Raw genomic sequence first — 17501 nt, forward strand, 5'->3', positions numbered from 1 at the left:
CTGACGCTAGGGGATTCCTAAATGACGACTAGGGACTTTTGATGACTGCGGCATCACGTGACCGCGGTGACTGTTGATTGGTCGCAACTCCATTGCCGTTTCCCATTCAGCAACGTTTGGATTGCTTGTTTCGCTTCTGTCTCGTCGATAATCATATGTGATCATATGTTGTCCACTGTCCAGTGTTGTTAATGCCGCCCGGCGTTGTCCAGCAGTTGTTGTATTTCGTTTAAGAATTTCCTGTAAGAATTATAACAGGAAAGGAGAAGATAAATGTAAGGAAAGCCGAAGAGACGAGTGAATAAAATAATTAGAAACTAACTACTGAAAGGTAAAAACAAATTTTATACTTATATTTTTACATATGCTGTATTTAATGTTGCAATTATTAAAGTAATAATGTCGTATAAACAAATCAATGTAATTTTGTGCAGATGAGTGATCAGGATCCAACGAGTATCATTAATATGATAAAAGATTTACGTTCCGGAGCTGAATCTTACCGTAGAAGTGCCGGAGTACCAGTGCGCTACTCGGGAACTGGTTACATATCGAAATTCAATGATAGCTCAGACGACGGTATTACCTCACCCAAACGGCCAAGAATAGATGAATCCGATACATCTATAAGCAATAAGACTCAATCCGACTCTGTTCCGGGTAGTCCTTGGGAATGGCGACGTATGAAAGGAGAGGTAAGAAGGATATAATAAATATAAGATTCAAGTAAATCTAGAAAAAAAAAAAGATTTTGAAAGATATATTTTTGTGCAGGTTATATCGTTAAAGAATAGGCTGACGCATCAAGAGGCAGCTGTGCAACAGCTACATAATATACGCAGACAGATGGAAGAAATCTTCGAGAAGGAGAAAGGTCTCTTGCAAATTCAGGCGGAGCAGGATAAGCAAACTATTCAACAGCTGGAAGTCCGACTTGATGTTGCACGCCGGACAATCCAGGATGTGAAAGAGACTCACGATACTGCGGAGAAAGAGTGGTCCCAAGTAATTATTTTTTATACTAATTAATTATATACTTTCTGTGACGTATCTCCATTAAGTTAATCTTGTGGCGCTCTGCATTTAATTAGGTAAGAAACAATTTCGAAAGAAAAATAGCATCATTATTAAACGAAAATGCAAAATTATCCGAGGATTTAAGAAGTGCTTCTGCGAACGAAAAGTCACCTCCTCCTAAGGATATCAACGAGTCAAGTGAATTGCAAATGAAACTGGAAACTGCAGAAGCTAGAGCAGCAATGCTGGAGGAGAGGGTGAAGGACTATCATAAGGTGCAACAGGACTATGAATTGCAGAACGTGGAACTACAGAATATGAAAATGAAGGTAGAAAAGCTCGAGTCGGAGAGAGCTCTGTGGGAAGAGGGTAAGCTAATGGCAGGAAGAGCCGCGAGAGCGAACGACCTCGAGAAAGAATTGAATGCGGCGAAAAAGACAATTTCAGTGCTAAAGGAGTCGGTTAAGGAGAAATTACTTTTAGAAGAACAAATGGCCAACATGACGAAAAGGTACTTCCGACGCGTTTGACTTAAAACGTTGTGGCTAGTTAATAACTCATGTATTTGCAGGCTAGAGCATACTGAAAAAGTCGAGTACCAAGTGGCAGTGTTAGAGGCGAAGCGATCTGAGCTTGCGCTTCGCTTACAGGAGTATGAAATGATTGGCATTACTGGCGGACCGGCGGCAATGAAGCGAGAGCTGAACAGACTTCAGCAAGCTGAGGTGGACCTAAGAGCGGAGGAGGGCCAGCTCAGATCAAAATTGGACGCAGTTCTGCGAGAATCGCAGAACCTGTCCAAGAGCTACGAGGATGCAAAGAAGCTGGCTGCTGATGTGACGTTGTCGAAAGAGAAACTGAGCAAGCTCGTGAACAGACTCCAGAAGAAGATGATCCTTGTCACCAGAGAGAGGGATAGTTACAGGCAGCAATTAGATTTATACGAGAAGGAGATAACGGTGGACGGCAACAATGCGATGATTGAAAGAATACCGGCTTTGGAGCGCGTTATAGACGGATATAGGTATACTCTCACATACTAACATACATTATATTGCAAATTTTCAGTAAATTAAATTATTTCGTAAAGAATAAAATATTCAAAATTTTCTTAGGGACTTGGTCAGCAAATTGGAGGCAGATCTTCAAGCGGTTGAAACCGGCACTCAGAAGAATGAATGCAATAAATTGAGGGCAGAGATTGAGCAATTGAGAGGCGAGCTTGAACATCGCGCGTTGAAGGGCGACTTCAACTGCAACGCCCGAGTTTTGCACTTCACGATGAATCCCGCAGCGGTAGCGGAGAAGCAAGCCGAGGAAAAACAAGCGGCTCTGTTACGAGAAGTGGAGGAGCTTCGTGCCAAGGTGGCGTCGGGAAATTATGGCGCGACCGTTTCATCCTTGCAGATGCAAGGTGGATAAATATATATTCTTATTTTATTTATAAAATATATTCTTATTTTCTGTACTCTTTATGTAAAGCGATATATCCGTATTTTCGTTTAATATAGAAATCGCGGAGCTGAAGCAAACGCATGAAATAAAGATAGCGCGTTTGAAGGAGGCTTTCAAGGCATCCTCGCAGGAGTACCGCCAAGCGTGCTACCAGCTGTTCGGTTGGAGAGTAGACCGAACCAAAGAAGGCTGTTACAAGCTATCGAGTCAATACGCAGAGTCACCAGATGATTTCCTATTTTTCCACGTAGGTGAAGAGGGTGTAGATATGTTGGAGACCGAATTTTCTGCGAATCTGGGAAGTTTGATCGAGCAATACTTGCAAAGACAGCATAGTGTCCCCATGTTTCTTAATGCCGTACAATCTGATTTATTCAGTCAACAAACAGTAACAAATGTCATGACATAATGTTATTTCATGTTTATATGAATAAAACTGATATTCTTGTTTTATTAAGTTTCACTGGGTTTTAACATATAATAAGGTAATAAATATGTAATAAATAATAAGTTTGTATGATTCTATCGGTATAAAAAGCTTTATTCACACGTCAATCTGTTAATGTTCACTTGATTTGAAATTAATTGCTTATCCATAAATGATATAACGTAATTTTCGTGATCGCCGATGTTATTCCAAGTCTGTTCTATCTTATGCTGATAATATATCTTCCGTATCTTCAGTTGTTACGAGAAGTATCTGCCATAGCAGCTCGAAATTTTCGAGATTTTTGCATATTTAATTAATGATAGTCATGAAATAAGATAGTATGTAATAAAGTTATATTCTATCTAAGATATCTTGCAATAAAATGTGAATACAAAATATTGTATTATCGAACATAATAAACGTCTCTTTAAAACAACAAATCCAATTACTTACAAAATTATAAAAATACGTAAAATGTTTGAAAATTTTTGTGTAAAATTAGCAATATAATTTTAAGATATTTAATAATTTTTAGATAGTATTAAAAAATAGAAATACGTTATGCATTATATCTGATTTATGCAACATAAAAAATTGCCAAATATTTCTAAACGAATTTATCGAAGTTAAAATTATATAGGCTTAAGTTTTGATCTTCGCTTGATAGGCTCCTTATACCGTCGACTTTAACATATATGGTCCGGATTTTATCTCCCCGTGATTCTTTGACAAAAGCGTCGAGGAGACTCACCAAACTCTTATGACGCATAAAAATCTTACGCAATATAAAAAATTGCCAAATATTTCTAAACGAATTTATCGAAGCTAATTATATAAGCTCAAATTTTGATCTCCGCTTGATAGGCTCCTTATACCGTCGACTTTAACATATATGGTTCGGATTTTATCTCCCCATGATTCTTTGACAAAAGCGTCGAGGAGACTCACCAAACTCTTATCACGCATAAAAATCTTACGCAATATAAAAAATTGCCAAATATTTCTAAACAAATTTATCGAAGCTAATTATATAGGCTCAAATTTTGATCTCCGCTTGATAGACTCCTTATACCGTCGACTTTAACATACATGGTTCGGATTTTATCTCCCCATGATTCTTTGATAAAAGCGTCGAGAAGACTCACCAAACTCTTATCACGCATAAAAATCCTATGAGGGGACGTCGAAGTTGAAAATCGCGTCGGGCCATCGGCCGTCGTCCCGCGGGAGACGTTACCGTCTCAGACACACTCGTACGTGCCTAGAAAGGGGAGACCTATCCCAGAAGAACGATTCCCATTGCTTTATTCGACGAAGGAGCCGTGATGGTGGTCTTCATTAGCGAGTATAAGCCACTATATACCTCCGCCTACTATAGTGAACAAATGCACACTCACACATTCCTAAAATTTAGCGTTTGCTGCGTGTAAATATATGATGTTCATCTGGGTGACCAAAAGCATTTCGTGGTAACGAAAAGGAAGAGAGAGACAGACAGAGAGGGAGGAAGAGAGAGAGAGATAGAGAGTAGGAGGAAGAGAACGGTCGTCTGTGCTGGAACTGACGACGGGAACTCGATATAACGGTGCCAGTTGCGAAGGGACTCGAGTCGACGGGAACTCCCGAGCTGAAACTCCATTATCCTTAATTATAATCGCGTTTAATCGCAAACTCATCCTGCGCTCTCCCTCGCATACGTGCCGCCCTCGCGCCTCGCAGACCCACCTTCGTCCTCGTCCTCGTCCTTGTCTATACGTTCTCTTCTGTGTTGCACCTCGCCTCATACCACCAGCCGCAGCCGTTGCTGGTTATCAATCCGGAATCAACGTGAGGGTCTTTCTCTACAACGGGGATGAAGCTACCGGATGCATCTGCCGAAGAAGAAGATAATCTGTTAACGTGTCACCAAGAGAGAGAGAGAAAGAGAGAGAGAGAGAGAGAGAGAGAAGCTTGTAATCGTCCTTCCTCGAACCGGCACATGTACAAAACGCATCGGACGTATTGACGGTGATGGTTTAAGTGCCCCGAGGGTACCAGCGGGAAATATCGACGCTGGACCGGGGGCCACATGCAGGTGCATGATTAATGCCGCGGCACCGCAACGATATGCCGCAGAGATATCGCATGCGGAAATTGATTCTAATGAGGCCTCACGCGAAAGGACCATCCACCGGCGATCGGTGATCGTTTCCCATCGGTGTGAACGCGCTTGTCCCGGCTTTGATCTCGCCTGGGGCTAACTTTGATCAGACATTATTTACACGAGAGCACCGGGCACACATAGAGTGTCGCGGTTTCGAGTTGCTCGCCGAAAGCGCCTGGGCAGCTTCCGAATGGAAACGTCTATTTCTTCCGCGAGTAGATGATACGATACTCTCTCTCTCTCTCGATCTGCCGAGATCAAAGCGATCTTTTCGGCGTCGAATGCGAGAGTACCACTCAGCTTCCGCTTAAACGCACGTCGAAAGCGACAACGATTATTCGACTGCAAAGACAAAACGCAACTATTGCGGAGACCTATTCTGCATTAAAACTTTGATTGCAAAATGTACTCTACAATGTTCTTGTTCTATTATCAAGTTAACAGAGAGCTGCCTTCAGCAGCATCAAGAGATTCGGCATTCGTCCAAATTATATCGGTTTCAACGCGGCTTCCGGTCTTCGATCACCTGGAGAGAATCTTTTCGGTTTTACGCGAATTTCATTTACTCCCAAGTCGATTCCCCGAGTGGCATCTTGCTCGGCAGACTCGACGATGATTTATCGCGATCTCGCGAAAACAAGTTTCGCGCGATGCTCTCTCTCGGCCTCGCACGAGCCGCTTTATTAACGGATCCTCGAGATCGTTTTGCGCCGCGCAAAACGGATACGTATTGCGTACAAATCCGTCATCGGGATCGCGGTGAAGATACCGCGGAGAAAGATAATCAATCGGGATGTGCTGGGTAAACCGGGTATCTTATCAAAGTTGGCCCATCTTCGTGAAACTTGCTTGCGTCTTCGTCTTCCAGGACGTCGGGGGAGTGCGAGAGCGTCCTTGCCTCTCCGAGGACGGGACAGATCGTATGTGTAACGTGTATAGGATGCGGGGGATGGAGAGAAACACACAGAGGGCGAACGGGCGAACGGGAGGCGCGGAAGAAGGGACTACTGGTAGACTCCGCGCGCTAACTTTCGCGTCCGTGTGCTCGCGGCACCGCCAGAAGGAACTTTGTCGATCAGAGTTGCGAAGGAGATTCCCAGTTATATCGGCAGTGCCACCCTGTACATACCTCCGGAGGAACGGTCGTGGACCTCGGTGGCGAAAGGGTTGAATACGTCAGTGGGATAATGCGAGGTTGTTTCCGCCGCGGGGTTACTCGCGCGGAAATTCTTCCGCGGAATCATTCCTCCGGCGACTCGATTTGTTTCCACCGATACGACTCGATTAATCTCTTAACATTACTAGGAAGAATTAGCAAACTTCTATCAAACTTCGCTGTTTTAAGATTACAATCAATTTCGTTGTGACGACTACTCGCAACTGCAGCAGAAATTTTCGCTACAGCACAATCTAATTACAGCCCCCCATTCTACAAAGTAGTAATTTAAGAGACTTAACTTATATAACATTGTTATTGCGTGATAAAAAAACGAGAATGATAAAAGAAAGAAATAAAGCATGGAGATACGATAAAATAATTCTAACACGTGCAAGTATAAAAAAATACGACATATAATTGATAAAAGGACAGAGAAAGATATATTCAGTGTAATTGATTGCGCTGTCATAATTCATCTTTCTAACGTATTTAGGATACATGAGGCTCTTTTTATGGCGGAATGGTATTTTCAACATCGAGCGACACTGAAGAACTTGGAGATGATCGCTTAAGACTCGGTGAGAAAGCTTGGAGAGACGGAGGATGCGAACGCGAAGTAGGTCAGAGAAGGATAATTATCTATTTCTCGGGTCTATTACACCTAAAGTACCGGCTAAAGAGGAAAAAGCTAGTAAGGAGCACGAGGCAGGCACGAGGAGGCAGCAAATCACTTTAATTTTCAAAATCGTTATGGCAATAACCTCCCGGTGAAACTTTTCAGCTGCACTCGCGTGTGCTTTTAAGCAGCGGCGCAAATTGTGCGAGAGATATTCTCGCTCGCGTTATAACGTTCAACGTACAAACTCGATATATAATTCATCTTTTTTTTTTATCAAGCCTTTAATTTATGGAAACTAAGAGGTGCGCGTAGCATGCGCAAACAGATGTCGCAATTTAGATTTTTAATTAACACGCAATTCGAAAGCCCCACTATTTCTAAATTCTCATCCCGGGGCCCGCAAATTTAATTTCGAAGCCTTTGGCGAATCTGAAATTACGATTAATCGCCCCGGATTCGCCGGCATAGGAAAACCGCCGCGAGTGACGCGTAGGTGGGAAATTTCACCTCCGCGAGAATTTCGCTTCATTCGGCCTTTCATCCCCCGGCTGCGAGCGAGCACACGAGAGCCGTAACGAAGAAATATTAGCGCTAAGCTGGCGAATGAATACGAATCCGCACTTTAAATCTTGGAGAGGTCTCCGGGCTGGGCGACGGACGCGGACGGGGTCAGGGACCCCGAAATAAAAGCTGACGCTCGGCTGAGGCCGGGCATGGGATGGTCAGAGAGTTGTAATTATCTGTTTCTCGGCTCCATTACACCTGAAGGACGAGGCGAACTGCGCCACCGCCGCCACCGCCGCCGCCGCCGTGGCGAGAAAAGCGGAGCGGGCCAGCGCGCGGGTGGCGAACGTGACGGGAAATAAGAACAGGCCGAGTGGCAGCCGGAAATTACAGAGTCTACAAGCAGCAAGCACTGACAGTGAAACTGACAATATGTACGGAAGACACGGGGGAATAGCCGGGTGGAAAAGAAGTTTCGTTGACTACTTCTGGACGATTGTTCCACGGATGTCCTCGCGCCGCCGGCAACGGCGGATGACAATCGATATATTTTCTATAGAGAAGAGAGGCAAGTCCGCCCCGGTCCTATCGCAAACATTTCATTATCAGCGTGTTTATCGTGGCTTAAAATCGCGCTAATGATGAGAGTAATAACCGTCGATATATGTATATACATATATCCATTATTCAAATTCAGACATACAACTTAATATTTATAGACTTGCATCTATTACATCTCTATAATCTCTATGAATATATTTGTACATTTAATCATCGATTATTTTTTTCTTATTTTAAAATGCATGTTATTATTATATATTTATATTTTCATATGGATTTCATATTTTACAAATTATATATAAATAATGTCTAATATACATATATAACATATCAGATATTTTTTACATATAATCTGTAAAATATATACGAAATCCGCATAAAAATATAAATATATAAAAATAGCTTGCATTTTAAAACAAGAAAAAGATACTTAAATACATCTAATATTTATAATATTATGTTAATTTATTGCATAAATTATAAAAATATAAATTTATTACAATTTATGACATATCGTTATAAATTGTAAATATTTAATATGTTACGTATAACATCTATACTGCTGACATCAGGTAAATGTGAGATGGTAACGATGGGGAACGTATTTCTAGACACAATCGCGCTTCGTATCGGACGTGTCCACTCATCATTGCCGCGAGTATGTTACGTTTCTTCGTAACGGCCACTAAGAAGCTTCCGCTGCGGGTATCTAACATCCGACAGACAATTTTCTGCGGACAATTCGGCCGCAGCGTTCGTCGTCGTCGTCGTCGTCGTAGATACGGCGAGGACGAGACGCGCGGAAACGATAGTTGGCTCGCTGGCAAGCTCCAATCTCCGGATGCCCTCTCGAGCACACCTCTATTAGAAGGGATGGGGGATATTCTCCCCCTTCACGTCCCGATCGTTTCGCGATCCCTTCCCCCCGTCCATCTACGGTGAGGGCGAGTCTGCCCCTAACGACACCGCCGTCTTCCTTTTTGCCGGGGAGAGACCGGCGGGCTCTTTTCTTAAATGGCGAAAAACGGGTGGGAGGTGCTTTTGATGAATCGGTGCCGAACTGCGTCCGGCATACGTAAACCCCCGGAGGGAATCACCGACGATCGGGATGAACGATGCGTCCGTGCGGGTGACGAAGCGAGAAGAATGGCGAAGAGAAACGGCGACGACGACGGACGGGGGTGGAAACACTTGGAGGGAAAACCCCAGGCACTTTTGCCAGTGGATATGTCCAGTATAGGAAATTAACCCCCCGCCGTCGCACGTCGCCGTTGCCGTCGTCGTCGTCGTCGTCGTCCTTTCTACCTCCGGTGGAAAAAGGGGAAAAGAACCGAGGGTGACAGGCTGCAGGTGCGCCAAGGCGAACGACGGTCGCCTGGGTGCGAGTGACCCACTCGAGCCATGATTACTTCCGCAGCTCCGTGGTATCGATATATCTTTTTCGGAAACGCGGAGGAGACTACAACGTTATATATTGTATTTAATTGCTGCGGTCTTACTTGATGGGTATCGATATTAATTTAATTGTTACGCGATATTATTCGACGTCTCTCCCCTCCGGAAACTGGGATAATTTTTTTTCCCACCCGTCAAAATTGATTATCGCTTATCGCTTTTAATAACGTGTTTGTCGATCGACGTTCGTAATATCTTACGCCCGTAATAAATCAGGTTACAAGCGGCCGGCGCTAGAGCAACGTGGAGCTTGAAGTATCGCAGAATCGAGCGGGTATACCGGGCGGGTGTAGGAGTGACGTTCCCGTTTCCTAGGAGAAGAAATTAGTGTCTAGCAACGGGAAACTTCATTTAGGTGACTCATCGCATCGTTGAGCGGCCCGCGCGCGATTGTTTCACGCGATGGGGGCGCGGGCGTGATGATTGATTAAAAAGTTGCTGATAGGCGGACGCGAGCACTGAAAGGCGGAGGCGAGGGCGAGGGCGAGAGACGCGCTCGCGATCGCGAAATATTAACGACGTGCGTTTCCGCCGAAGTTCCATGATTAAAGCCCTTAAAGGCACTCCGCAGGAAGACAATCGCGTGCTAAGCGATCCTTATAACTGGGGGGGGATCCTTATATCTCGTCTCCACACCTCTCCGCGCCCATTTCTCGTCGCGAACTTCGTGCGGCCGTTCTCCGTTCCTACCCTTCCGCCACCGCCGCCGCTGCCGCTGCCGCTACCGCCGCCGACACCCCCTCGAGACTTGCAAGTTGAAAGGTGTCTCGTAGTCGATAGTTACACCGCACAATCACTTAGGGTGGATTCGCTGCGAGCAGCCGTCTGGCACCCCGCTTTGTCCCCGCTTTGAAGAAATTGACAGGATACCGGTGAATAAAGCGGGTTACACGGGAGATCACTCTGAATCTGAATGTGCGTGAAACTGCGAGCGATGCGCGCGAGAGATGCATCGCCTTTCTTTACCCCGTGGCGTGGTGTCAAAACCGAAAATAAATCTCGGCGACAGCGATTAATATTCCACTAAAACTTTCGTAGGAAAATTCCTTTGTTCCTTATTATTTCTAGATAGCGAACAATTCACTATCTCTCTACTAACAAGTTATTTCTAGGAGGAAACGTAATTATCGGAATTGTTGCGCACTATTAACTCGTTAACCGATATCCTTTTCTCTTACGATAATTTTTGCTGCAACTGGGATAACGCTATTAATTAAGATAATAATATCGAAGTGCATCCTCTTCTCTCCGTCGACTATAACTCGCAGCATCCATGTCGTAACGTAGTCATCAAATATTTTGCTGCGGCAGGCGCGGCAGAACGCCGTATATACATATATATATACATATATATGTATATATAAGAGACGCCGCTCTCTCAGGGTAACGTATGCCAGCGTTCGCTGAAATATTATTCAGTAGTCGTGTCTCAAGGTGTACGCGGCGCAGGACCTCGAAAAATGGCCCCCGAGAATTCCTGATGCGGACGGCTTTTAGGGCCAACGGGCGTGCACTCCGCGCGCATAAAGAGGAAAGCATCGCCGCTGCCGCCGCCGCCACCGACGCCGACGCGAGAATACGTTTGAAAAATACGAATGTAAGACGTTTTTGAACGACGTAAAAGCGTCGTTAAAGCGTAACGCAGGTAACAATGTCAAGTAGAAGTAATACACGTCGAACCGGGGCGAGGGGAGGGTGCAGAATTTTAATGGCCACGTGCTTTCAGATCCTCTCCTTCTCGCGGCCGCTTGTACCTACGGATACAATAATCCTTTCTTAAGTTGTAGCATACACTTCTAATGAACATAATCATTGCAAGCTCTGCAGTAATCCGTAAAGAAAACACTTCGATAAGGATATGAAAACATACGCGTAAACAATTGCGAGAAAACAGTACGATCATCGTTAAACATATATATATTCTTACAGTAATTAATTAATTACAATTCACAAAAGCGGAATATGTCGTCGACGGAAAACCCTGAATAGAAATCCGATTAATTATATTTTAGGATAATCTCTGTAATCCTCTGTACAGCGGAAAAGAAAATTCGATCGATCATTAACGCATCCATCCGCGTCCCCGCATCGTTATCTGTTCCTCCGGATGTAACCTAATAAATATAAATAAATAATCGGACAGGTAAAACGGGGAGAACCTTTCAGGGACTCTCGAACGTCTCCGGCGTAAAAGCGGACGGCCGGATAAGAGGGTGCTTTTAAGGATATAAAATACAGCGACACGTAGGTACATCCGGCCAGTCAGCCAGCCAGCCAGCAGCCAGGCAAGGCAGCCCCAGCGCGTGCGACCCTTCGCGCTCGCGCGCCGTTTACGTCTAGAATATTACTCTTCTTCCCGAGAGATTCGTGAGGTCCTCGTAAAAGGCTCGTGCAAGGATCGATCCGGGATATACGCTCGATTGCTCGTATATCGCGGATATATACGCCCCGCTTTCTTATTAAGCCTCGCTCGCGCTTATGCGATACGTAGCGCGTATGTGTGTGTGTGTGTGTGTGTGTGTGTACGTGGAGATGCTAAGAAGGTGCATATAAATATGTATGGCACTTACAGGCTTGGTCGTGTCGCGACGAAAGCACGGCAAAAAGAAGGACGGAAGAAGAAGCGCGGGGAAATCGGCAGAAACCCAGTTATTATATGCCAGTGCAGCGTTAACGCAGCGCCTCGTTAGCGCCGCACTCGCGTGAGCCGCGAGCCGCGAGTAAAACCCCTCGTAATTCGCAGTCGGAAATACCGTGTGCCGCGCGCACGAGGAGCTATAAGTATAAGCACGGGGTCGACCCGTTTTTAGTTTCCTGAATCGCGCCGTCCCCGTCGCGTCGTCGCGATCCTCTCTCTATAGCCTCGCTCGCAAGACGCCGCGCGGGTGAGAGTAGCGGGAAGTAATTACTATTAATTAGAACCGGAGAAAAATTCCGTTCTCTCGGACGCACCGTCGAGAGGCATGCAAGCGCGCGCGTCCTCGAATCGACGATGGAAGACTCCGCGGGCGTGTTTTTTTTTTTTCATTTTTAATTACCGCGACCGCATGCACGCGAATATATTCTCGTTCTCCAGAATTTCCAGGAGCGCAAAAACGCTTCGTTTTCGGGGCGAAATTTACTTATCGGGGGTGAGAGAGACTCGCCCCTGTGATTCTCCAGGCGGAGAGCGCGGGCACTCGCCTATTCACGCTAAATTAAGCACCGGCGAGAAGGGAGGAAAAAATTAATCCCCCGGTAGCAGAGATCAGGCGAGTCGATATGCTTTTTCACGGGTCAGGTCGTCCAAACGGAGAACGAAATTGAGGACGAACGTCGCGCGGGGGAAAAAGGGGAGACAAAGGGGGGACGGAGAAGAGGCCAGGTTGGATACCGGGATAGAAGTTCTGTCGGGATAGGGGCGCATCCGGATCCCGGATGGGCTACATTAAATATAAACAGCGGAGGAGTTGGGTAGGAGCGAGATGAAACAACCCCCCTTCTTATCCAACTGAGTCCCGTGGCACCTTCCTTACGTGGAATTCCTTACAGGGTAACTTTTCCAGCCGGTCGATAGACAAATTTCGCGCATCCTCTCTATTCTATTTCTCGCCTCGGTCTCTTCCTCAGCCAATGAGCGCTTTAGTAATTTAGTTTTGCGCGCCTCACACTCTCTTTCGTAATATTTTTAAAGATCCTCTCTCGCGATATAGGTTTAACTCTCAAGCAGGATACGCCAATCCATATTTTACTCGATTTTATCACGTATTTCACTTTGGACTGATGTAATGATAAGAAAAAAGCATATGTTTTCACTAATTTCTCTTTGTGTATAATAAATTGAGCGAGAGATGCGTTCAAGAGGGATATTGTAGTTATTGATATGAGAGATATGTGACGACAGCAGCGTCATATAACACACAGTTAACATGATTTTATAACTCAACATAAAATACGAGACTTTAAAGGGTCTATATTTCGCCATCTCGCTCTCTGTCATTTTTATCGCTACGTGTAACACATCGCACAATACGAATATCCGTTTATTCGGAAAATCAACAGAATTTAAATAATCCCGAAAATGAGAGAACCTTCAGGAAAAATATACGCGAGAAAAATCAAAATTCGCCATTTTAATTTTTCGACATCCAAATCTCTCGGGATTTCGCGTTTTAGTGTCGTATGGCTATTTAAATGTAGTTAAAAACGCATTTAATTCCAATACCGTGGGATTTTAATGCCATCGACAGGGGCGGAAAATATTACGGCGCGCCAATTTTCAATTTTCACAAAGCTGCGTCTGAAAGCCAGACGCCGTAATTAAAAAAGGCTAAACATTGCTCATTAATCGAAAGTTGTTTCACTCCGAATCGTACGCGCACGCGACCCCGAAATTAATTGACTCCACGATTATTAATTAATTAAGCATCATTTTCCTACGCCACGAGCTCTAACAAATTAGCACGGTGTTTGTTTGGTCGAACGAAGTTAAAGGGAAATGAAATTTTCCAATAACCAAATGAGAGAAGAAAAGATAGAGGGGGAAAGTGAGACACGTATAATTCATTACAGATCGCTTCTACGAAATCTCGTAACTAACAACTTTTCTCAATCGAGAGAAACGTCGTTGTCCTTTGTCCTTCGCCTTTTTGCACAATCTCGACATAATTCTCCTTTCGAAAACGTGGAACAACGTTCTCGTAGCTTTTGTAAGCAATTTTATACTTAATTTTTTTTCATTCGTGATAAAAACATGACCGCAAAGTCATCCGGCAAACCTTACTTTAGATATAAAATGTTTATTTGTCTGGACCGAAGTAAATTTCTCCACACTAAAAATATCATACGTTAACTTTCAACATTAAAAAAGCGACATATCGCATTTCACGAATGCTACTCCTCTCGATTTTTTCTATTTTATAAGCAGATTTTTCCTCTTTTAAAAACAAACTTTTTCATTTAACAAATTATTATTACAATGATGATCTCGCTTGCAACTTAATATAACATCGGCTCTCAATTTCGCAACTGGCATTAATAAAATCTATCTTGCACGACGATACTCGTAAAAGGTAAACCGCGTTTTACCTTTGAGAGAAATAGGAAACAGTGTTCCCGCTCTCTCTCTCTCCCTCTCTCATCTCGCTTGAACCTTGGATTATAAAAATATACTTCACCGTCTAAGTGACTCTGTCTTTTTAGAAGCATTCCCCGTGCACGCCCGACTCTCTCTCGCGCACCTGCGCTTTGACCTAATCCCGCGGCTTCTTGGTCTCTTTAGGCGCATTACAAGGTTTGGCTTCTTCGCTGCGCCGCAGCACGACGTCACCGTCTTATATGTGTGCACAATTTACCGAGATAGTGGTTCTACGGACCGCCTAGTAAAGCCGACGCTTCACGATCGCTCTTTTCCGCTATTTAACCCTTCGCTATAAACTTCCGACACGATCTAAGCATTTATTATCTTCCGCCGAAGGATTTAAAGCAAGCCTTGCGCGAAATAGCGACCGAAGCGAAAACGAAAAAAAAAAGACTGATTTACATCGAGAAATTGTAAATTTTTTGTCAGTGAATTAATCGATTTTTTTTCCGAAAAGAGGAAAAATCGTCGCGCGTTCGCGAGACGTGTTCAAAGAAACACTAGCTTAGAGGAGACCGGGGCTCGTTGGCACTGTTTTCACAATTTCGGCATTTGAGTTTTTAAACAACTAATTATCATGATTAAACAGTACTAATATGATAAACAGAACCTTTCTCTACATTTTCATGCCAGGAACGCTCCTGTATACTGTATAGTTTCTTTGTTAATAAGTGAAATACGAACATGCTGCATTGTAGCCAACTTGCCCCGATAGTAGGGTAAGTTGGCTATGCGACAAAAGTCCATGTTAAATTAATGAAAACGAGACGAGATGAATAGAAACACAAAACGGATAATAGATATGTATTTCTTGATAAAGATTGTATCTTTTAAAGTTATTTTGTAATGATCGAATAGCAAAATGCCGTTGCAAAAAAACAATTGTAAACTATTTTAGATGTAGCTTTCTTCAACATAAAAATATTAATAGAAATATATATCTAGCTTCTATCAGTATTGTAGGTAGCAAATCACATACTCACACAGGTCTCACGCGCGCGGCAACACAAGTCAAGCTAAGCGTGCCTTGATATGAGCCAATATACCCCACCCCTATATACGTTTGATTTCAGTCATTTTATTAGAATAAATTACTGTTGTTCCTCAAAATAATATGTCGTATAGTAACAGAAACGTTTCTTTTAACTAATGATATATGTCACTTTGATTTACTTCTCAAGCTGAAGAACATTAATACGATATTTTGAAACACTCGAAAATTTACTTGCCACCTCTTGAATCAGAGTTTTCTCTTTTTCTATTGTAAGTAATACTTGTTTGATTTAAATGAAACTTTGGGGAAAGTACTTATGTCATAAAAGAGATATTTTGTGATAACTTTTCCATTGTTTTTTTCACTATAAATACATAAACGGAACGCATTGCCAACTTGTCTCTTGTGCCATCGAGCCACGGTCTCCCCTATCTCAAGCAACTGTGCAGATTGCAGCAATTATTCATTCTGACATTATTCATTCATCGACCGCCGTTCTGATGTTTTCCTCGTATCATCCTCATTCAAAAGTGTGCAGTTTACTTCCCGATTTACTCTCGTGACACATACATCAAGGCGAAATCTGAGCGGCGCTTTAAAAATTTCACGGCTACTCGAACGCACGGCAGACGTCATAAAGTTTCCATAAGTCTCTCCTCGGTATATTATTTTACAGCGCGTTCGATCGCGACGATGCGAAGCGAGTAGCGGGCTTGAGTGCGTTGCAAAATTCTCGCCGGTGAGATTTAGCGAGAGATTTCGTCGGTCGATCGAACCGAGAGCCCGCTAGCTCGTAAAGAATAAAGGTTCGACGTGTCGCGCCGGCTAGAGACCAAGGAACCTTTGCAAGCTGGACCGGGCGAGGAATGGGCGTGAAAGGCAGGGTTGACGGTGGTCGACAACGGCTAGGGGTTGGTGTCGGCATCGGGGAGGGGGGGGGAGGAAGTAGATGCTTCGGTGGAGCTCGCGGAGAGACGAAGTCCATCGGGAATCGGAGGCCCGGGGCGGAGGAGAAGGTGGTAGGAATGGCTCGTTGAATATTTAAGCTCCGGGAGGAAAGATCTCTCTAAAACGTGCATTTTATGAATGATTGAGCGACCCTCCATGGGACCCTCGCAACGTCGCCGGGTATAGCTTTCATGGTTCGACGAAAAGAGGTCGCAGGCACGATAGAAGACGTCGATGGAAAGACTATAAGTGACTATTTGCCTCTGTACTTGCATGACGCACCTCGCGTTAAAAAATCGTGCGTTTAAAGCTTCGCGATTCGCGATATCGCGCCGGAGTGACGTCGTAATGTGCCGTGTTCATAGTGCGCGTGTGTAGATTCACTGAAATGTTTTATAATTATATTATATGATTAATTTTCTACCTGAGGGATTAATATTACGTACATATTTTTACAGAATTCCCTGTATTTTTAATTTATTTTATCTCGTTTTACTATCCGTTAATTACTAAAACATAATTATTTTCTTCGCGTAATGCTCCATTTTTTGCATCAAGATTTAAAGTAAACAGAGTGGTTTTGAGTAACTGGGCTGAGCTATATATAGCTTCTCTTTAGTCAAGATAGAAAAAAGTTATAATATAGGAAATTTTTCAAAGTTTAATGTTTAGCATTCTATGATTATATTTTCTTCGCACTGATGTACTTGCAAAATGTTTTTTTTTTTTTTAAAGAATTATATGTTTTTTTGCAACGTAAATATCGAGTCTTCTCATTATTCTGCGTATAAAAGTTAAGAAAGATAATATCGGAAGGTTTTTTTTCTCATAAAACTTTTTAAAACATAATATATTTGCAGATACACTGTTAAATGTAGTTATCAAATTATGCTCAATTTGAGTCATTTTTAACCATTTCTATAGGACGCCACTGCTTCTACACACTCAATATGTCATTAATTTAATTTAAAAAATGTTAATTTAACTAAATAGTGTTAAAATAATATTGTTTTGCGTTAAAATAATAAATTTTAATATACATGGTAATTAAAAGTAACATTTTAACATATTATTTAATTCAAAGTATTGGTTTCAAT

General features: G+C 43.3%; 1 protein-coding gene and 1 long non-coding RNA gene across 3 annotated transcripts in view; one reads left to right on the forward strand and one right to left on the reverse strand.

Moving 5' to 3' along the window:
* The first annotated feature begins 98 nt into the window (after positions 1-98).
* Mad1 (Mitotic arrest-deficient 1) lies at positions 99-3342 on the forward strand. Its single transcript, XM_071787413.1, has 7 exons — positions 99-331; positions 435-695; positions 775-1005; positions 1092-1528; positions 1589-2041; positions 2133-2431; positions 2529-3342. The coding sequence occupies exons 2-7, from the start codon at positions 435-437 to the stop codon at positions 2879-2881; spliced, it is 2034 nt and encodes a 677-aa protein (XP_071643514.1). The 5' UTR covers positions 99-331; the 3' UTR covers positions 2882-3342.
* Positions 3343-3468: 126 nt separating this feature from the next.
* LOC139818622 (uncharacterized) overlaps positions 3469-17501 on the reverse strand; it is a 106156-nt gene continuing 92123 nt past the window's right edge. For both annotated transcript variants that reach the window (XR_011733463.1, XR_011733462.1), the window contains exons 3-4: positions 4628-4773; positions 3469-4529 (exon numbers count right to left, since the gene is read on the reverse strand). This is a non-coding gene — a long non-coding RNA (uncharacterized lncRNA). The remainder of the gene's footprint in view (positions 4530-4627; positions 4774-17501) is intronic.

This window comes from Temnothorax longispinosus, chromosome 9 (genome assembly GCF_030848805.1).
Source record: "Temnothorax longispinosus isolate EJ_2023e chromosome 9, Tlon_JGU_v1, whole genome shotgun sequence".
In the NCBI taxonomy this organism is placed as follows: Eukaryota; Metazoa; Arthropoda; class Insecta; order Hymenoptera; family Formicidae; genus Temnothorax; species Temnothorax longispinosus.

Coding starts and splice junctions, on each gene's coding strand:
- Mad1 (XM_071787413.1), top strand. CDS start 435: ATGAGTGATCAGGATCCAACGAGTATCATTAATATGATAAAAGATTTA. Junction 1,006..1,091: donor CGGAGAAAGAGTGGTCCCAA/GTAATTATTTTT, acceptor GCATTTAATTAG/GTAAGAAACAATTTCGAAAG. Junction 2,042..2,132: donor CGCGTTATAGACGGATATAG/GTATACTCTCAC, acceptor AAATTTTCTTAG/GGACTTGGTCAGCAAATTGG.